Source organism: Scyliorhinus torazame, chromosome 8 (genome assembly GCF_047496885.1).
Source record: "Scyliorhinus torazame isolate Kashiwa2021f chromosome 8, sScyTor2.1, whole genome shotgun sequence".
Lineage (NCBI taxonomy): Eukaryota > Metazoa > Chordata > Chondrichthyes > Carcharhiniformes > Scyliorhinidae > Scyliorhinus > Scyliorhinus torazame.
Window position 1 is genome coordinate 308,775 of NC_092714.1, and position 21,635 is coordinate 330,409.

General features: G+C 54.0%; 1 protein-coding gene across 1 annotated transcript in view; it reads right to left on the bottom strand.

Annotated features, from left to right (window-relative positions):
• LOC140427619 (ribosomal RNA processing protein 1 homolog B-like) overlaps positions 1-21,635 on the bottom strand; it is a 944,136-nt gene that overhangs the window by 47,462 nt on the left and 875,039 nt on the right. The window contains exons 2-7 of the mRNA XM_072513031.1: positions 16,686-16,768; positions 10,290-10,347; positions 8,447-8,532; positions 3,876-3,937; positions 2,083-2,215; positions 1,666-1,730 (exon numbers count right to left, since the gene is read on the bottom strand). Of these exons, the coding sequence (XP_072369132.1) occupies positions 1,666-1,730; positions 2,083-2,215; positions 3,876-3,937; positions 8,447-8,532; positions 10,290-10,347; positions 16,686-16,768 (487 nt within the window). The remainder of the gene's footprint in view (positions 1-1,665; positions 1,731-2,082; positions 2,216-3,875; positions 3,938-8,446; positions 8,533-10,289; positions 10,348-16,685; positions 16,769-21,635) is intronic.

The following is a 21,635-nucleotide window of genomic DNA, read 5'->3' on the forward strand; positions in this document are numbered from 1 at the left end:
CGGTTAACCATGGTAGTAACACACGGAGATTTGATCGGTTAAACACGGCAGTAACACACCGGGATTTGATCGGTTAAACACGGCAGTAACACACCGGGATTTGATCGGTTAAACACGGCAGTAACACACCGGGATTTGATCGGTTAACCATGGCAGTAACAGACCGGGATTTGATCGGTTAAGCATGGTAGTAACACACGGAGATTTGATCGGTTAAACACGGCAGTAACACACCGGGATTTGATCGGTTAACCATGGTAGTAACAGACCGGGATTTGATCGGTTAACCATGGCAGTAACACACCGGGATTTGATCGGTTAACCATGGTAGTAACACACGGAGATTTGATCGGTTAAACACGGCAGTAACACACCGGGATTTGATCGGTTAAGCATGGCAGTAACACACCAGGATTTGATCGGTTAACCATGGTAGTAACACACGGAGATTTGATCGGTTAAACACGGCAGTAACACACCGGGATTTGAGCGGTTAAGCATGGCAGTAACACACCGGGATTTGATCGGTTAACCATGGCAGTAACAGACCGGGATTTGATCGGTTAAGCATGGTAGTAACACACGGAGATTTGATCGGTTAACCATGGCAGTAACACACCGGGATTTGATCGGTTAACCATGGTAGTAACACACGGAGATTTGATCGGTTAAACACGGCAGTAACACACCGGGATTTGATCGGTTAAACACGGCAGTAACACACCGGGATTTGATCGGTTAAGCATGGCAGTAACACACCAGGATTTGATCGGTTAACCATGGTAGTAACACACGGAGATTTGATCGGTTAAGCATGGCAGTAACACACCGGGATTTGATCGGTTAAACACGGCAGTAACACACCGGGATTTGATCGGTTAACCATGGCAGTAACACACCGGGATTTGATCGGTTAAACACGGCAGTAACACACCGGGATTTGATCGGTTAAGCATGGCAGTAACAGACCGGGATTTGATCGGTTAAACACAGCAGTAACACACGGAGATTTGATCGGTTAAACACGGCAGTAACACACCGGGATTTGATCGGTTAAGCATGGCAGTAACACACCGGGATTTGATCGGTTAACCATGGCAGTAACACACCGGGATTTGATCGGTTAAGCATGGCAGTAACAGACCGGGATTTGATCGGTTAACCATGGTAGTAACACACCGGGATTTGATCGGTTAACCATGGCAGTAACACACCGGGATTTGATCGGTTAACCATGGTAGTAACACACCGGGATTTGATCGGTTAACCATGGTAGTAACACACCGGGATTTGATCGGTTAAACATGGTAGTAACACCGGGATTTGATCGGTTAAACACGGCAGTAACAGACCGGGATTTGATCGGTTAACCATGGCAGTAACACACCGGGATTTGATCGGTTAAACACGGCAGTAACAGACCGGGAAAGGAGCGGAGGTACCACTCTACTCTGGAGCAGAGCTCGGAGTACGGTCCTGTCCTGGAGGGGGATGCAGGTGTGCCGCATCATCCCAGAAAAAAGCTTTGGTGTATGCTGCCACATTACCCGGGAGCAGAGCACAGGGGTTGCACCCTGCCTTGGAGGGGAGTTTGGAGGATTATAGGGGCTACAATAACACACACACACAGTACAGAGACTGACATGCTGACAGATAAATACATACTCTTTGGTTTTGGCAGCAATTCGACAGTAAGGATCAATAAACTTCAGGTTCTGTTCTGCAGACAACTGAGACAAAGTAAGTAAAAATGCTGTTACTGCACATCGGTTACAGGTTTCATTGTGTATTAATCACAACATGACATCAGTACAGCTTACATTAATCAAACTCACTGGAGATGGAAACAGAATAAAGGTGGTGACTGGAACCTTAGGCAGCTTTAGCTGATTAGAATGAAGCTTTCAATCCCAGTTGAATTGTAGATGTGCCTGAATTCACTAAAGGCACTGTCCTGTGTAGAACAGTCTCACTGACATCACAACGGACTCTGTAGATGCTGAGAACCAGTGATTGTGACAGGATTGCAGAGTCGGAGCTCGTCAAGAAGCTCCACCCCTTCAGAAATTGCATTTTCTTTACCTGCTGCGCACCAACTGTTGCCAGTTCTTGCAGGTAGATGTCAATGAAATGGAAGCGGATTCCACTGGCTGCTGTGTTGCTGACAGGATTTAACACCTCGCTTGTCACACAGCTTAGAAATCGGCTGACAACACTGCAGAGAGAAACAGAAAGGTTCACTTCAGCAATCAAAATATCCAGTCCCAGTGAATTGCACTGAAACAGTGACTCTGTTCACTAATGAATAACAACCACAAGATATTTTTCTCCAATAGTTTCCTACAAATGATAACAGTATCAGCAGCACGGTAGCACAGTGATTAGCACTACAGCCTCACAGCGCTAGGGTCCCAGGTTCGATTCCCGGCTTGGGTCACTGTCTGTGCGGAGTCTGCACGTTCTCTCCGTGTCTGCGTGGATTTCCTCCGGGTGCTCCAGTTTCCTCCCACAAGTCCCAAAAAACGTGCTGTTAGGTAATTTGGGCATTCTGAATTCTCCGTGTACCCAAATAGGTGCCAGGATGAGGCGACAAGGGGATTTTCACAGTAACTTCATTGCAGTGCTAAATGTAAGCCTACTTGTGATAATAAATATTATCATGAGTATTTTCAGCTGTCTGGCTTTGGCACTGCAGTTGCAGAGGTTACACAGAACATAGAATATACAGTGCAGAAGGAGGCCATTCGGCCCATCGAGCCTGCACCAGCCCTTGGAAAGAGCACCCCACTTAATCCCACAACTCCGCCTCATACCCGTAACCCAGCAACCTGACCCAACCCCTTTGGACACGAAGGGAAATTTAGCATGGTACCCATGCAGACACGGGGAGAGCGTGCAGACTCCGCACAGACAAGTGACCCAGCGGGGAATCGAACTTGGGACCCTGGGGCGGTGAATTAACGGTGCAAACCACTGTGCGGCCCACCAGATCTAGCACTTTAGGGCGAAAGGGATTAAAGGAAATATGGGGGAAGTGGGATTAGGTTATTGAGTTGGAGGATCAGCCCTGATCATAATGAATGGTGGGCTAGGCTCGAGGGGCCGTATGGCCTACTCCTGCTCCTTTTCTCTATGTTTCCCTGAGCTGGACCAGCGGTGTCCTGGTATTCACGGGTCGTTGTGAATGAAACCTCGTGGGTGTTTAATTGCTGCCGCTCTGTCCAGCTGGACCCTGCGCCTCACCCCCAGGACCCGGCTTCCCGACCCAGCCCAGCAGTCCAGGCTCCTGGAGCGCTGCAGTTGCAGAGGTTACGCTGCATACACGCCCCGTTACACTGCCTTTGAAGTCTATGCCTATGACGGAAGAGTTAATTATTAATTTTAAAACAATGCAGAAACATAGAATTTTTGAAGCGTTACGGAATTGCATCTGGATCAGAGTGCTACATTAGGTGGAAAGAATCCAAATATCAGCCAGGACACTGTGTTTACCAGGTTACACTTTGATTACTTCCCAGGTGGCAAACATGCTCACTTTAACTTATCCTGTAGAAATCCTGGCATTACAATTTTGCAAAAGCCGATTATGGTGTGAGATTGAGATCGTCATGCAGGCAATGTCATCAGCACTGCCCAATAGAGGGCACAGGGATCGAGCTGGTGGCAGAGGTGCAAATTTGCACTGGCTTGAGCTGACAAGCATATGCAATGAAGTCAGCAACGAATGAGAAAAACTGCATGCGCACTACTGGACAGTGCGAGCAGACTGCACATACACAACTGCTCATGACGTCTGGCCAATTGGCACCAGGAGTTAGTGTTGGCAATTCCTGTGCAAAAACACTGCCTGAAGGATCATTTAAAGTTTCACTCACCTGTCATCCCAGCTCATGCTCTTCAATACCTCCAAAAACTGCCTCAGCATCAAGCGGATAAGCTGTGGGGAAAGGGCACAATATCAACAAATCACAATTCTCCATACAGTTTAACTTTCTTCACTTTGAACACTGCTTTCCCGATGGCTCAGCTCACAGCATCACCAGCGTTTAGGGAGCTGGACCATAAAAATCAGGAGATTCCTGGGTTTAATCACAAATCACCGTTGACTTACCCCATTTCGGCCAGGGAGGCTGTGCATCTCATAGTTAAGGAAAAAGGAATGAAATCATAGATACATACAAGATAAGAGCAGGAGGAGGCCTTTTGGCCCTTCGAGTCGGCTCCGTCATTCATCACGATCATGGCTGATCATCCAACTCCATAGTCTAATCCTGCTTTCTCCCCATAGCCTTTGATCCCATTCTCCCCAAGTGCTATATCCAGCCGCCTCTTGAATATATTCAAAGTTTTAGCATCAACTACTTCCTGTGGTAATGAATTCCACAGGCTCACCACTCTTTGGGTGAAGAAATGTCTCCTTGTCTCTGTCCGAAATGGTTTACCCTGAATCCTCAGACTGTGACCCCTGGTTCTGGACACACCCATCACTGGGAATATCTTCCCCGCACCTACCCTGTCCAGTCCTGTTAGAATTTTATAGTCTCTATGAGATCCCCCCTCAATCTTCTGAACTCCAGCGAGGACAATCCCAACCTCGTCAATCTCTCCTCATATGACAGTCCCGCCATCCCTGGAATCAGTCTGGTAAACCTTCGCTGCACTCCCTCGAGAGCAAGAACATCCTTCCTCAGAGAAGGAGACCAAAACTGCCCACAATACTCCAGGTGAGGCCTCACCAAGGTCCTGTACAATTGCAGTAACACATCCTGCTTCTATACTCAAAACCTCGCGCAATGAAGGCCAACATACCATTAGCCTTCTTTACCGCCTGCTGCACCTGCATGCTTACCTTCAGCGACTGGTGCACAAGGACACCCAGGCCCCGCTCTTTACTAGCCAGTGGCTGTTCCTGGATCTCAGCCAAGGTGGAATCAGACACCGGTATGATAACCTATCACTGAATAGCAAGCCAAAATTAACCAAAGGAAGGTCAATCGGGGCAGCTTTGCAACTGTGCCGGGGACTGTGCCAGTGCCCGTGCCGGTGCCCGTGCCGGTGCCCGTGCCGGTGCCCGTGCCGGTGCCCGTGCCGGTGCCCGTGCCGGTGCCCGTGCCGGGGACAGTGCCGGGGACAGTGCCGGGGACAGTGCCGGGGACTGAGCCGGTGACTGTGCCGGGGACTGAGCCGGTGACAGTGCCGGGGACTGAGCCGGTGACAGTGCCGGGGACTGAGCCGGTGACAGTGCCGGGGACTGAGCCGGTGACTGTGCCGGTGACTGTGCCGGGGACTGAGCCAGTGACTGTGCCGGGGACTGAGCCAGTGACTGTGCCGGGGACTGAGCCAGTGACTGTGCCGGGGACTGAGCCAGTGACTGTGCCGGGGACTGAGCCAGTGACTGTGCCGGGGACTGTGCCGGGGACTGTGCCGGGGACTGAGCCGGGGACTGAGCCGGGGACTGAGCCGGGGACTGAGCCGGTGACTGCGCCGGGGACTGAGCCGGGGACTGAGCCGGGGACTGAGCCGGGGACTGAGCCGGGGACTGCGCCGGTGACTGTGCCGGTGACTGCGCCGGGGACTGAGCCGGGGACTGCGCCGGGGACTGTGCCGGGGACTGAGCAGGGGACTGTGCCGGGGACTGAGCCAGTGACTGTGCCGGGGACTGAGCCAGTGACTGTGCCGGGGACTGAGCCAGTGACTGTGCCGGGGACTGAGCCAGTGACTGTGCCGGGGACTGAGCCAGTGACTGTGCCGGGGACTGAGCCAGTGACTGTGCCGGGGACTGAGCCAGTGACTGTGCCGGGGACTGAGCCAGTGACTGTGCCGGGGACTGAGCCAGTGACTGTGCCGGGGACTGAGCCAGTGACTGTGCCGGGGACTGAGCCAGTGACTGTGCCGGGGACTGAGCCAGTGACTGTGCCGGGGACTGAGCCAGTGACTGTGCCGGGGACTGAGCCAGTGACTGTGCCGGGGACTGAGCCAGTGACTGTGCCGGGGACTGAGCCAGTGACTGTGCCGGGGACTGAGCCAGTGACTGTGCCGGGGACTGAGCCAGTGACTGTGCCGGGGACTGAGCCAGTGACTGTGCCGGGGACTGAGCCAGTGACTGTGCCGGGGACTGAGCCAGTGACTGTGCCGGGGACTGAGCCAGTGACTGTGCCGGGGACTGAGCCAGTGACTGTGCCGGGGACTGAGCCAGTGACTGTGCCGGGGACTGAGCCAGTGACTGTGCCGGGGACTGAGCCAGTGACTGTGCCGGGGACTGAGCCAGTGACTGTGCCGGGGACTGAGCCAGTGACTGTGCCGGGGACTGAGCCAGTGACTGTGCCGGGGACTGAGCCAGTGACTGTGCCGGGGACTGAGCCAGTGACTGTGCCGGGGACTGAGCCAGTGACTGTGCCGGGGACTGAGCCAGTGACTGTGCCGGGGACTGAGCCAGTGACTGTGCCGGGGACTGAGCCAGTGACTGTGCCGGGGACTGAGCCAGTGACTGTGCCGGGGACTGAGCCAGTGACTGTGCCGGGGACTGAGCCAGTGACTGTGCCGGGGACTGAGCCAGTGACTGTGCCGGGGACTGAGCCAGTGACTGTGCCGGGGACTGAGCCAGTGACTGTGCCGGGGACTGAGCCAGTGACTGTGCCGGGGACTGAGCCAGTGACTGTGCCGGGGACTGAGCCAGTGACTGTGCCGGGGACTGAGCCAGTGACTGTGCCGGGGACTGAGCCAGTGACTGTGCCGGGGACTGAGCCAGTGACTGTGCCGGGGACTGAGCCAGTGACTGTGCCGGGGACTGAGCCAGTGACTGTGCCGGGGACTGAGCCAGTGACTGTGCCGGGGACTGAGCCAGTGACTGTGCCGGGGACTGAGCCAGTGACTGTGCCGGGGACTGAGCCAGTGACTGTGCCGGGGACTGAGCCAGTGACTGTGCCGGGGACTGAGCCAGTGACTGTGCCGGGGACTGAGCCAGTGACTGTGCCGGGGACTGAGCCAGTGACTGTGCCGGGGACTGAGCCAGTGACTGTGCCGGGGACTGAGCCAGTGACTGTGCCGGGGACTGAGCCAGTGACTGTGCCGGGGACTGAGCCAGTGACTGTGCCGGGGACTGAGCCAGTGACTGTGCCGGGGACTGAGCCAGTGACTGTGCCGGGGACTGAGCCAGTGACTGTGCCGGGGACTGAGCCAGTGACTGTGCCGGGGACTGAGCCAGTGACTGTGCCGGGGACTGAGCCAGTGACTGTGCCGGGGACTGAGCCAGTGACTGTGCCGGGGACTGAGCCAGTGACTGTGCCGGGGACTGAGCCAGTGACTGTGCCGGGGACTGAGCCAGTGACTGTGCCGGGGACTGAGCCAGTGACTGTGCCGGGGACTGAGCCAGTGACTGTGCCGGGGACTGAGCCAGTGACTGTGCCGGGGACTGAGCCAGTGACTGTGCCGGGGACTGAGCCAGTGACTGTGCCGGGGACTGAGCCAGTGACTGTGCCGGGGACTGAGCCAGTGACTGTGCCGGGGACTGAGCCAGTGACTGTGCCGGACTGAGCCAGTGACTGTGCCGGGGACTGAGCCAGTGACTGTGCCGGGGACTGAGCCAGTGACTGTGCCGGGGACTGAGCCAGTGACTGTGCCGGGGACTGAGCCAGTGACTGTGCCGGGGACTGAGCCAGTGACTGTGCCGCGGACTGAGCCAGTGACTGTGCCGCGGACTGAGCCAGTGACTGCCGCGGACTGAGCCGGGGACTGTGCCGCGGACTGAGCCGGGGACTGTGCCGGGGACTGTGTCGGGGACTGTGTCGGGGACTGAGCCGGGGACTGAGCCGGGGACTGAGCCGGGGACTGAGCCGGGGACTGAGCCGGGGACTGAGCCAGTGCTGGGATGGCACTTTCAGGAGTGAAAAGTTGGGGCGGGAGAGGGAAAGTGGAGCAAATTTACAGCGACTCCTTTTCTGACAATTAAATCATTTTTGGGGTTGTGGCTGCCGTGCACATGGGAGACTGGGGATAGAGAGGGAAAACTAGGTGACAACTGGCAGCAAACACAACTGGCCCCAACCTGTGAGATACTGAGAAAATTCAGAACAACAAGTTACTCTGACCTAGGGAGCTAACTTTGAGAGAGAGAATGATGATGTCTGTTTAGGGAATGGCTCCAACAGGCAATCCCCCCACAACCTTCCTTTGAATAGAAGCAGCAAATCAGTAGCAGTCTCCACATTCTGACAGAACATCAGTTAAACCTCGATATTACACAAACCTGTCAGCCTGGAACATGGCTCTAATCTTCAGTCTGAGTTAGGACTAAAGAACAGCACTAATCTTGGAGCCACATCTCTCAGGGGTCCCTTTCTCACTGACATTAGAGATGTAGCTGGGTAACCAACATGAGCAGATATCCTTGGTGTCAATACAATGACTGCCCGAGTCTGAGGATTAGAGAAAGGTAACTCAATCTCACCATGTAGAATTTATCCAGGCGGAGACGATCGATTCCATTCCACTCCCGATTCATCGTCTGAAAGAATGTCTCCATAAATAGGAACTCTGGAGCAGGGTAAGAAATAGGACTGATCAGTACATCCATGTTAAATCAAGGGCCAAAACAGGCCTCACTGGAGATATTCACAGGTTGGCAAGCATTTCTATTCTGACTGCATCAGTCCTTTCAGCTGCCACACTTTGAGACTTCTCTCTTCTACGTTCATTCAACGGCGTCCTCTGAATTTCACCCTGTACATCCATCAACAAGGTTTCAGTTCCTCCTATCCATGATCACAAAGACCAACGGTCATTTTGTATTATCAAATTGTTACACTGGGGATATAGAGGGGGCTTTAAACTAAATAGTGGGGGTTCACTTGAGGGAATATTTGGAAGGTTGAAAAGAAAGGACAAGGCAATAGCGCAGAGAAGTAATACAGGGTCCCAGGTTCGATTCCCAGCTTGGGTCACTGTCTGTGCAGAGTCTGCACGTTCTCTGCGTGGGTTTCCTCCGGGTGCTCTGGTTTTCTCCCACAAGTTCCGAAAGACGCGCTATGAGGAAATTTTGACACAGTGTACCCGAACAGGTGCCAGAGTGTGGCGACTAGGGGCTTTTCACAATAACTTCATTGCAGTGTTAATGTAAGCCTACTTGTGACAATAAAGATTATTATAATTATAACCAGAGTGTGACAGGAAGGAGGTTCAGAGGGCAAGTATAAAAGAGTACACATAGGTTAAGGGGCAAGAGGGCAGAAGTAGATTTATGCTGTCCAAATTTTACTATTGTGCACTAATCAGAATGCCAGATTGCAGACGATCACAACAATTTATCCTACAGGACAAAATGGCGCTGAATAGATGAAAGCCAATTCTGATTGACCAAGGCTATGCCATGAAGGCGGCAATGGGAAAATGGTAACAACCCATTTTCTAGATAATTCAAAAAAGGCACCAAGCCTAACATATCCCTTTTGTTTGCAGAGAACAGGTCCCCATTGTATGAATGTGTGTCATTTCAAGCAGAGTGAAAATGAGAGTTATGAAGCAGACAGACGATATTAAATTGGTTATTGGTGTAGCTCGTGGTGCACTAGGGTTCCTGTTGTTCCTTTGTTGTATATGCTAATCCATGCACCATTTATAGTTCTAACTGACCATTATTGCCTGTTAAATCATGTGTAATTTGTTTTGGTTCTGATTCACGTTCAAGTAAAAATTATAAAAAGTGAAATCTTGCTGGCAATTTCATTTGGGGGTCATTCAGTAAATGTGGCTATTTTGTTTTTTCCTTGTTTCTGCAGCCCTTGTCCTTCTAAGTGGTGGAGGTCATAAGATCTCCCTCCCATATCCCTACCTTCTCAAGGATGCAGCTAATTGTCTCAACACCATTCATACATCTCACTTCTGCACTCTTCCATGGCAATCTATCCAATACTTTTACCCCATTACCTGCCCCCACCACTACATAATTAACAACTTGCGTCTCTGGAGCACGATATTGTGCTTCTTCCATCGGGCAGGAGATACAGAATTCTGAGAACACGCACAAACAGACTCAAAACAGCTTCTTCCCCGCTGTTACCAGACTCCTAAACGACCCTCTTATGGACTGACCTCATGAACACTACACCCTGTATGCTTCATCCGATGCCGGTGTTATGTAGTTATATTGTGTACCTTGTGTTACCCTATTATGTATTTCCTTTTCATGTACTTATGATCTGTTGAGCTGCTCGCAGAAAAATACTTTTCACTGTACCTCGGTACACGTCACAATAAACAAAATCCTATTGGGAGACAGAATAAAGGCAACTTACTGGCATCCAGATTTTTGAACGTGTATATGAGCTGGGAAATGGAATTTGCCAATTCTTCCTGGAAGAAACAGCAGAGGTTTTAATGAGTTAAACCACAAGAGCTGAAAACTCTCACTGTGAATTGATTAACCTAGTGCTCGCCAAGCTGAAGTGTGCAGATATATACACGTGTAGTTCGTAATAGCTGTCCCAACGCCATTACCATCTACGGAGCTGACACAATCCAGTTTCTGTAGCATATATTTTCAGACCCAGCAGCATCATTCGCCCCTACAAGCACATTTTGTTTCCCCTATGATCTGGATACCCCATTTACTGGCAGATAGTAAGTACAACAGTCAGCCAAGTTTCAAAGTAAACCAGAGAATCGAAAATAGAAATAGGACGGCACGGCAGCACAGTGGTTAGCACTGCTGCTTCACAACGTCAGAGACCCGGGTTCGATTCCCAGCTTGGGTCATTGTATGTACGTAGTCTGCATGTTCTTCCCGTGTTTGCGTGGGTTTCCTCCCAGCGTTATTGTAAGCCTATTAAAGATGCTGATAAAGATGATTAAATACTGGACAATCGCAGCAGGCCAGACGGCATCTGTGGTGAGAAAAGGGAGCTAACGTTTCGAATCTGGATGACTCCTGTAAAAGCAAACAGAGAATCCTTGATTTAATCCCTGACTCAATACCAGGGGAGGCAGAAAGCAGCAACAGAAGGCAAATACCACAACATGGGAGAAAAGTCCATTTTAGGTTCCCTGTCTGCCCCTTGCTGTATTGATACACGTGGCCCAGGGTTAGCCGCCAGCTTCTCTGGACCAGGCCTCCTATCAGGAACACAAGAATTAGGAGAAGTAGACCATTTGGCTGCTCATCTTGCCCTTAATAGTCTTGTCGTTACGGGCCCACTCACAGCATGCTAGAATTTCACATTCAGACTGGGCGAGAGAAGACAGAGTACCATACTAGAGTTTTAGCGTTGGGCAGAGGCAATTATACAGGCCTGAGGAAAGAGTTGGCCCAAGTAGACCTGGGACAGATAATTGAGGGTAGAACAGTTGAGGAACAATGGTGGATGTTCAGGGAGATATTAAACACCTCTCAGTTAAAGCACACTCCGGAGGGAAAGTGGAATTTTAAAAAGGCGAAAAACATTCCATGGCTAAATAAGGAAGTCAAGGAAGGAATAAAGGCAAAAACTAGGACATACCAAACTGCAAAAGCTAGTGGTAAGCTGGAGAATTGGCAGAACGTCAGCAAAAGGCTACTAAAAATAAAATTAAAAGATCCAAGATGAACGACGAATGGAAACTAGCAGAAAACAAACACTGATACCAGAAGCTTCTATAATTACATAAAGAGGAAGAGAATAACTAAAGTAAATGTTTGTCTTTTAGAAGACGATACTGGTGAGGAACACAGATGGTGGAGGCACTCAACCAATATTTTGCCTCTGTCTTCACGGTAGGTGCGACAACCATCACTAGGGAGACAGTATTGAATAAAGTGATGGGATTAACAAAGAACAAAGAACAAAGAAATGTACAGCACAGGAACAGGCCCTTCGGCCCTCCAAGCCCGTGCCGACCATACTGCCCGACTAAACTACAATCTTCTACACTTCCTGGGTCCGTATCCTTCTATTCCCATCCTATTCATATATTTGTCAAGATGCCCCTTAAATGTCCCTATCGTCCCTGCCTCCACTACCTCCTCCGGTAGTGAGTTCCAGGCACCCACTACCCTCTGCGTAAAAAACTTGCCTCGTACATCTACTCTAAACTTTGCCCCTCTCACCTTAAACCTATGCCCCCTAGTAATTGACCCCTCTACCCTGGGGAAAAGCCTCTGACTATCCAAATGTACCAAAATTAAGGGGAGAGAAGGTCTCCAGGACCTGATGGCCTGCACCTTACTGTATTAAGGAAGGTGCAGCGTTGATAGTGGACGTACTGGTTGATATTTCAGAATTCCATAGAATCCGGAAGGGTCCTGATGGATTGGAAACACACTAATGTGACGCACCTATTCAAAATGGGAGAGGCAAAAAGTAAGAAACTATAGACTCGTGAGCTTGACCTCTGTGGTGGGGAAGTCACTGGAATCAGCCATGAAGGAGGAGACGACTGAACATTTGAAAAGACAAAGCTCAATGCACCGTTGTCAGCATGTTTTTTTTTTAAATAAACATTTTAATGAGGTATTTTTGGGATAGTAACAATAAAATAAACAATACACATGAAACCATAAACATAGTGCAAAAGCCATTTACCTCTCGTATAGGTCCCACCCTTATTAACCCCCTACTCTAATCTAAACTACTCTCCCCGCCCCCCAGTCTGCTGACGATTAATTTCCCGCAAAGAAGTTGACGAACGGTTGCCACCTCCGGGTGAACCCTAACAGTGACCCCCTCAAGGTGAACTTGATTTTCTCCAAACAGAGAAAGCGAGCCATGTCCGATAGCCAGGTCTCCGACTTCGGGGCTTTGAGTCCCTCCAAGCTAATAGTATCCGTCTCTGGGCTACCAGGGAAGCAAAGGTCAAAACATATAGAACATAGAACAATACAGCGCAGTACAGGCCCTTCGGCCCACAATGTTGCACCGAAACAAAAGCCATCTAACCTACACTATGCCATTATCATCCATATGTTTATCCAATAAACTTTTAAATGCCCTCAATGTTGGCGAGTTCACTACTGTAGCAGGTAGGGCATTCCACGGCCTCACTACTCTTTGCGTAAAGAACCTACCTCTGACCTCTGTCCTATATCTATTACCCCTCAGTTTAAAGTTATGTCCCCTCGTGCCAGCCATATCCATCCGCGGGAGAAGGCTCTCACTGTCCACCCTATCCAACCCCCTGATCATTTTGTATGCCTCTATTAAGTCTCCTCTTAACCTTCTTCTCTCCAACGAAAACAACCTCAAGTCCATCAGCCTTTCCTCATAAGATTTTCCCTCCATACCAGGCAACATCCTGGTAAATCTCCTCTGCACCCGCTCCAAAGCCTCCACGTCCTTCCTATAATGCGGTGACCAGAACTGTACGCAATACTCCAAATGCGGCCGTACCAGAGTTCTGTACAGCTGCAACATGACCTCCCGACTCCGGAACTCAATCCCTCTACCAATAAAGGCCAACACTCCATAGGCCTTCTTCACAACCCTATCAACCTGGGTGGCAACTTTCAGGGATCTATGTACATGGACACCTAGATCCCTCTGCTCATCCACACTTTCAAGAACTTTACCATTAGCCAAATATTCCGCATTCCTGTTATTCCTTCCAAAGTGAATCACCTCACACTTCTCGACATTAAACTCCATTTGCCACCTCTCAGCCCAGCTCTGCAGCTTATCTATATCCCTCTGTAACCTGCTACATCCTTCCACACTATCGACAACACCACCGACTTTAGTATCGTCTGCAAATTTACTCACCCACCCTTCTGCGCCTTCCTCTAGGTCATTGATAAAAATGACAAACAGCAACGGCCCCAGAACAGATCCTTGTGGTACTCCACTTGTGACTGAACTCCATTCTGAACATTTCCCATCAACCACCACCCTCTGTCTTCTTTCAGCTAGCCAATTTCTGATCCACATCCCTAAATCACCCTCAATCCCCAGCCTCCGTATTTTCTGCAATAGCCTACCATGGGGAACCTTATCAAACGCTTTACTGAAATCCATATACACCACATCAACTGCTCTACCCTCGTCTACCTGTTCAGTCACCTTCTCAAAGAACTCAATAAGGTTTGTGAGGCATGACCTACCCTTCACAAAGCCATGCTGACTATCCCTGATCATATCATTCCTATCTAGATGATTATAAATCTTGTCTCTTATAATCCCCTCCAAGACTTTACCCACTACAGACGTGAGGCTCACCGGTCTATAGTTGCCGGGGTTGTCTCTGCTCCCCTTTTTGAACAAAGGGACCACACGTCTGCCTCTTTCTCCTCCTGGATTCCCGGGTCTTCCGACGCCCCGAAAATCGGCACCTCTGGACCCAGCCCCACCCTTGTTTTTAACACCGTGGACATGACGTCCGCAAATCCCTGCCAAAATCCCCTAAACTTCGGACATGTCCAGAACGTGTGGACATGGTTCGCACATAGTCCTCCCGCACATTTTGTGCACCTGTCCGCCACCCCAAAGAATCTGCACATCCGGGCCACTGGCATGTGAGCCCGGTGAACAACCTTAAATTGTGTCAGGCTGAGCCTGGCACATGTTGCGGACGCGTTGACTCTACTCAACGCGTCCGCCCATAGACCATCTTCTATCTCACCTCCCAGCTCCTCCTCCCACTTGCGCTTCAGCTCCTCGGTCTGCGTCTCCTCCGGCCCCATAAGCTCCTTATAAATGTCCGAGACACTCCCTTCTCCTACCCACCCTCTGGAAACTACCCTGTCCTGAATCCCCCTTAGCGGTAGGAGCGGGAAGGTTGACACCGGTTTACGAAGGAAGTTTCACACATGCAGATACCTGAATTAGTTTCCCCTCGCCAACCCAAACTTTTCCCCCAATGCCCTCAAACTCGGATCAGCATGGTTTTATGAGGGCAACGTCATGCTTCATAAACTTCTTTGAGTTCCTTGAAGACTTAACCAGCAAGGTAGATAACGGGAAACCTGTGGATGTGGTGTACCTTGACTTCCAGAAGGCGTTTGATAAGGTGCCACATAAAAGATTGATCCAGAATATGGGGTCATAGAGGATTGGGGTAGAGTTATAGATTGGATTGAGGACTGACAGAAAGCAGAGGGTCAGGAAAAATGGGTCCTTCTCTGGCTGGTGAACAGTAACTAACGGGGAGCCGCAGGGGTCAGTCCTCGGACCTCAACTGTTTACAATCTATATAAATGATATACAAGCAGGGACAGAGTAACATAGCAAAATTTGTGGATGATACTAAAATAGGTGGGATACAGGCAGTGAAGAGGAGATATGTCCAAAACATGTGGACATGGTTCGCACATAGTCCTCCCGCACATTTTGCGCACCTGCCCTCCACCCCAAAGAATCTGCTCACCCGGGCCAGTGTCACGTGAGCCCGGTGAACAACCTTAAATTGTATCAGGCTGAGCCTAGCACATGTTGCGGACGTGTTGACTCCACTCAACGAGTCTGCCCATAGACTATCCTCTATCGTGGACAGCACGGTAGCATTGTGGGTAGTACAATTGCTTCACAGCTCCAGGGTCCCAGGTTCGATTCCGGCTTGGGTCACTATCTGTGCGGAGTCTGCACATCCTCCCCGTGTGCGCGTGGGTTTCCTCCGGGTGCTCCGGTTTCCTCCCACAGTCCAAAGATGGGCCGGTTAGGTGGATTGGCCATGCTAAATTGCCCTTATTGTCCACAATTGCCCTTAGTGTTGGGTGGGGTTACTGGGTTATGGGGTTACTGGGTTCTGGGGATAGGGTGGCGGTGTTGACCTTGGGTAGGGTGCTCTTTCTAAGAGCCGGTGCAGACCCGATGGGCCGAATGGCCTCCTTCTGCACTGTAAATTCTATGATAAATATTTTACAGATATAGATAGCCGAGGAGATTGGGCCAAAATCTGGCAGGTGACGTTTAATGGTGACAAGTGTGAGGTTGTCCGTTTGGCTGAAAAAAATAGAAAGGCAAATTATCTAAATGGAAAGCAGATTCAAGATGTATCTGGGCAGAGGGATCTGGGTGTCTTTGTTAATAAGTCGGTATGCAGGTACAGCCTGTAATTAAAAAGGCAAATGCAATGTTAGCATTTATTGCAAAAGGACTGTTTTGAAATTAGAAGTTATGTTGCAATTGTATCAGGTTTTGGTGTGACCACGTCTGGAGTATTGTGTCCAATTTTGGTCTCCTTATTTGAGGATAATAATAATAATCGCTTATTGTCACAATTAGGCTTCAATGAAGTTACTGTGAAAAGCCTGTGGATGTGGTGGCATTGGAGGCAATCTGGAATGAGAGGTCACAGATATAGGTTGAGGTGTGCTAGATTTAGAACTGAGATGAGGAGGAACTACTTCTCGCATAGGGTGGTGTATTTGTGAAACTCGCTGTCCCATAATGCGGTGGAATCGGAGTCATTAAAAGATTTCAAGTAGATATATTTCTGATTTTAAAAAACAGGCAAAAGGGATATGGGAAACCGGTGGGAGGTGGATTTGAGACCAGGAAGAGAGCAGCCAGGATCTGATTGAATGGAGGAGCAGGCTGGGGGGCTGGATTGCCGACTTCTGCTCCGAATTCCTGAGAACTAATTCAAATGCAATGATATCCTTTCTTGAGAACGAAACTATGTACAGTACCTCTTGGGGAAGCTTGCAACCCCAAACACCATTTCTGCAACTCCCATTGAGGATTATAGTACATAGGTTGGGAAGTTCTGCTGGAACAATGTCTTACCTGTAAGAGAGGTTTGTCCTGCATCCACATGCAGTAGAAGATGCCCTTCCATATTTTCAGTAACTCCTCCTGGCTGAAACCACCTAAACAAAAAACAGAACTTGTGTGAATTGAACCGAGTGCAAAAGAAGGCGTTTGGCGAGTGAAGTGTCTGCGTGGGTTTCCTCCGGGTGCTCCGGTTTCCTCCCACAGTCCAAAGATGTGCGGGTGAGGTGGACTGGCCATGATCAATGCGCGGGGCTACAGAGATAGAGCGGGGGGAGTGGGCCTTGGCAGGTTGCTCTTTATGGGTGACAGAGTGGTTGGCACTGCTGCCTCATCTCCAGAGATCCAGGTCCGATTCCAACCTCGGATGACTGTGTGGCGTTTGCACATTACTCATGCCTGCGTGGGTTTCCTCCGGGTACTCCGGTTTCCTCCCACAGTCCAAAGATATGCAGGTTAGGTAGATTGCCCATGCTAAATTGCCCTCAGTGTCCAAAAGGTTGGGTGGGGATACAGGGATAGGGTAGAGTGCTCAATTCAAGTGCCGGTGCAGACTTGATCGGTCGAATGGCCCCGTATTCACTCTACCTCACACACTCTCTCCCCCGAAGTGTCCTTGCTCTCCCTCTCTCCCCCGGTCTCTGCCCTCGTGCCTCCCCCGGTCTCTGCCCTCGTGCCGCCCCCGGTCTCTGCCCTCGCGTCGCCCCCGGTCTCCGCCCCCCGCGTCGCCCCCGGTCTCCGCCCCCGCGTCGCCCCCGGTCTCTGCCCCCGCGCCTCCCCCGGTCTCTGCCCCCGCGCCTCCCCCGGTCTCTGCCCTCGCGCCTCCCCCGGTCTCTGCCCTCGCGCCTCCCCCGGTCTCTGCCCTCGCGCCTCCCCCGGTCTCTGCCCTCCTGCCTCCCCCGGTCTCTGCCCTCGCGGTCGCCCCTGGTCTCTGCCCTCGCGCCGGTCTCTGCCCTCGTGCCTCCCCCGGTCTCTGCCCTCGTGCCTCCCCCGGTCTCTGCCCTCGTGCCTCCCCCGGTCTCTGCCCTCGTGCCTCCCCCGGTCTCTGCCCTCGTGCCTCCCCCGGTCTCTGCCCTCGTGCCTCCCCCGGTCTCTGCCCTCGTGCCTCCCCCGGTCTCTGCCCTCGTGCCTCCCCCGGTCTCTGCCCTCGTGCCTCCCCCGGTCTCTGCCCTCGTGCCTCCCCCGGTCTCTGCCCTCGTGCCTCCCCCGGTCTCTGCCCTCGTGCCTCCCCCGGTCTCTGCCCTCGTGCCTCCCCCGGTCTCTGCCCTCGTGCCTCCCCCGGTCTCTGCCCTCGCGCCTCCCCCGGTCTCTGCCCTCGCGCCTCCCCCGGTCTCTGCCCTCGTGCCTCCCCCGGTCTCTGCCCCCGCGCCTCCCCCGGTCTCTGCCCCCGCGCCTCCCCCGGTCTCTGCCCCCGCGCCTCCCCCGGTCTCTGCCCCCGCGCCTCCCACGGTCTCTGCCCCCGCGCCTCCCCCGGTCTCTGCCCCCGCGCCTCCCCCGGTCTCTGCCCCCGCGCCTCCCCCGGTCTCTGCCCTCGCGCCTCCCCCGGTCTCTGCCCTCGTGCTTCCCCCGGTCTCTGCCCTCGCGTCGCCCCTGGTCTCTGCCCTCGCGCCGCCCCCGGTCTCTGCCCCCCGCGTCGCCCCCGGTCTCTGCCCCCACGCCTCCCCCGGTCTCTGCCCTCGTGCCTCCCCGGTCTCTGCCCTCGTGCCTCCCCCGGTCTCTGCCCTCGTGCCTCCCCCGGTCTCTGCCCTCGCGCCTCCCCCGGTCTCTGCCCTCGTGCCTCCCCCGGTCTCTGCCCTCGCGCCTCCCCCGGTCTCTGCCCTCGCGTCGCCCCCGGTCTCTGCCCTCGCGTCGCCCCCGGTCTCTGCCCCCGCGTCGCCCCCGGTCTCTGCCCTCGCGCCTCCCCCGGTCTCTGCCCTCGTGCCTCCCCCGGTCTCTGCCCTCGCGTCGCCCCCGGTCTCTGCCCTCGTGCCTCCCCCGGTCTCTGCCCTCGCGTCGCCCCCGGTCTCTGCCCTCGCGCCTCCCCCGGTCTCTGCCCTCGCGCCTCCCCCGGTCTCTGCCCTCGCGCCTCCCCCGGTCTCTGCCCTCGTGCCTCCCCCGGTCTCTGCCCTCGTGCCTCCCCCGGTCTCTGCCCTCGTGCCTCCCCCGGTCTCTGCCCTCGTGCCTCCCCCGGTCTCTGCCCTCGCGTCGCCCCCGGTCTCTGCCCTCGTGCCTCCCTCGGTCTCTGCCCTCGCGCCTCCCCCGGTCTCTGCCCTCGTGCCTCCCTCCCGGCCCTCGTGCCTCCCTCCCTCTCTCCCCGGTCTCTCTCTCTCTCTCTCTCTCCCCGGTCTCTCTCTCTCCCGCTCTCCCCCAGTCTCTCACTCTCTCCCGCTCTCCCCGGTCTCTCTCTCTCTCTCTCTACCGCTCTCCCCGGTCTCTCTCTCTCTCTCTCTCTCCCCCGCTCTCCCCGGTCTCTCTCTCTCTCTCTCCCGCTCTCCCCGGTCTCTCTCTCTCTCTCTCTCTCTCCCGCTCTCCCCGGTCTCTCTCTCTCTCTCTCCCGCTCTCCCCGGTCTCTCTCTCTCGCTCTCCCCGGTCTCTCTCTCTCTCTCTCCCAGGTGTCTCTCTCTCTCTCTCTCCCGGTCTCTCTCTCTCTCTCCCTCTCTCTCACGCTCTCCCCGGTCTCCCCGGTCTCACTCTCTCTCTCTCTCTCTCCCTCTCTCCCCGGTCTCTCACTCTCTCTCCCCGGTCTCTCTCTCTCTCTCCCTCTCCCTCTCTCCCTCTCTCCCCGGTCTCTCTCTCTCTCTCTCTCTCCCTCCCTCCCTCTCTCCCCGGTCTCTCTCTCTCTCTCTCTCTCCCTCCCTCTGTCCCCCGGTCTCTCTCTCTCTCCCTCTCCCTCTCTCCCCGGTCTCTCTCTCTCTCCCCGGTCTCGCTCTCTCTCTCTCTCCCTCTCCCTCTCTCCCCGGTCTCTCTCTCTCTCTCTCCCTCTCTCCCCAGTCTCTCTCTCTCTCTCCCTCTCTCCCCGGTCTCTCTCTCCCTCTCTCCGGTCTCTCTCTCTCTCTCTCCCGCTCTCCCCGGTCTCTCTCACTCCCGCTCTACCCGGTCTCTCTCTCTCTCTCTCTCTCCCGCTCTCCCCGGTCTCTCTCTCTCTCTCTCTCTCCCCACTCTCCCCGGTCTCTCTCTCTCGCTCTCCCCGGTCTCTCTCTCTCTCTCTCCCAGGTGTCTCTCTCTCTCTCTCCCGGTCTCTCTCTCTCTCTCCCCGGTCTCACTCTCTCTCTCCCTCTCTCCCCGGTCTCTCTCTCTCTCTCCCCGGTCTCTCTCTCTCTCCCTCCCTCTCTCCCCGGTCTCTCTCTCTCTCTCCCTCTCCCTCTCTCCCCGGTCTCTCTCTCTCTCTCCGGTCTCTCTCTCTCTCTCCGGTCTCTCTCTCTCTCCCTCCCCGGTCTCTCTCTCTCTCTCCCTCCCTCTCTCCCCGGTCTCTCTCTCTCTCTCTCTCTCTCCCTCCCTCTCCCTCTCCCTCTCCCTCTCCCCGGTCTCTCTCTCTCCCCCCGGTCTCTCTCGCTGCCTCTCTCCCCGGTCTCTCTCTCTCCCTCCCTCTCTCACCGGTCTCTCTCTCTCTCCCCGGTCTCTCTCCCTCTCCCCCTCTCCCGGTCTCTCGCTCTCTCCCTCTCTCCCCGGTCTCTCTCTCTCGCTCCCCGGTCTCTCTCTCTCTCTCTCCCTCTCCCTCTCCCTCTCCCTCTCCCTCTCCCTCTCCCTCTCCCTCTCCCTCTCCCTCTCCCTCCGGTCTCTCTCTCTCTCTCCCTCTCCCTCTCTCCCCGGTCTCCCTCTCTCTCTCTCTCTCCCTCTCTCCCCGGTCTCTCTCTCTCTCCCCGGTCTCTCTCTCTCCCTCTCTCCCCGGTCACTCTCTCTCCCTCTCTCCCCGGTCTCTCTCTCTCTCCCTCTCTCCCCGGTCTCTCTCTCTCCCTCTCTCCCGGACTCTCTCTCTCTCTCTCTCTCTCCCCCCGGTCTCTCTCTCTCTCCCCGGTCTCTCTCTCTCCCTCTCTCCCCGGTCTCTCTCTCACTCTCTCTCCCTCTCTCTCCCTCTCGCCCCGGTCTCTCTCCCTCTCTCTCCCGGTGTCTCTCTCGCTCCCTCTCCCTCTCTCCCCGGTCTCTCTCGCTCTCCCTCTCTCCCCGGTCTCTCTCTCTCTCTCTCCCCGGTCTCTCTCTCTCTCTCTCTCCCCCGCTCTCCCCGGTCTCTCTCTCTCCCGCTCTACCCGGTCTCTCTCTCTCTCTCTCTCCCGCTCTCCCCGGTCTCTCTCTCTCTCTCTCTCTCCCGCTCTCCCCGGTCACTCTCTCTCTCTCTCCCCGGTCTCTCTCTCTCTCCCCGGTCTCTCTCTCTCTCTCTCCCAGGTGTCTCTCTCTCTCTCTCCCAGGTGTCTCTCTCTCTCTCTCCCAGGTGTCTCTCTCTCTCTCTCCCGGTCTCTCTCTCTCTCTCGCTCTCCCCGGTCTCACTCTCTCTCTCTCTCTCTCCCTCTCTCCCCGGTCTCTCACTCTCTCTCCCTCTCTCCCCGGTCTCTCTCTCTCTCTCTCCCTCTCTCCCCGGTCTTTCTCTCTCTCCCTCTCCCTCTCTCCCCGGTCTCTCTCTCTCTCCCCGGTCTCTCTCCCTCTCTCCCCGGTCTCTCCCTCTCTCCCTGGTCTCTCTCTCCCTCTCCCCCTCTCTCCCTCTCTCTCCCTCTCTCTCCCTCTCTCTCCCTCTCTCTCCCTCTCTCTCCCTCTCTCTCCCTCTCTCTCCCTCTCTCTCCCTCTCTCTCCCTCTCTCTCCCTCTGTCCCCGGTCTCTCTCTCTCTCTCTCTCCCTCTCTCCCCGGTCTCTCTCTCTCTCCCCGGTCTCGCTCTCTCTCTCTCTCCCTCTCCCTCTCTCCCCGGTCTCTCTCTCTCTCTCCCTCTCCCCCCGGTCTCTCTCTCTCTCTCTCCCTCTCTCCCCGGTCTCTCTCTCCCTCTCTCCGGTCTCTCTCTC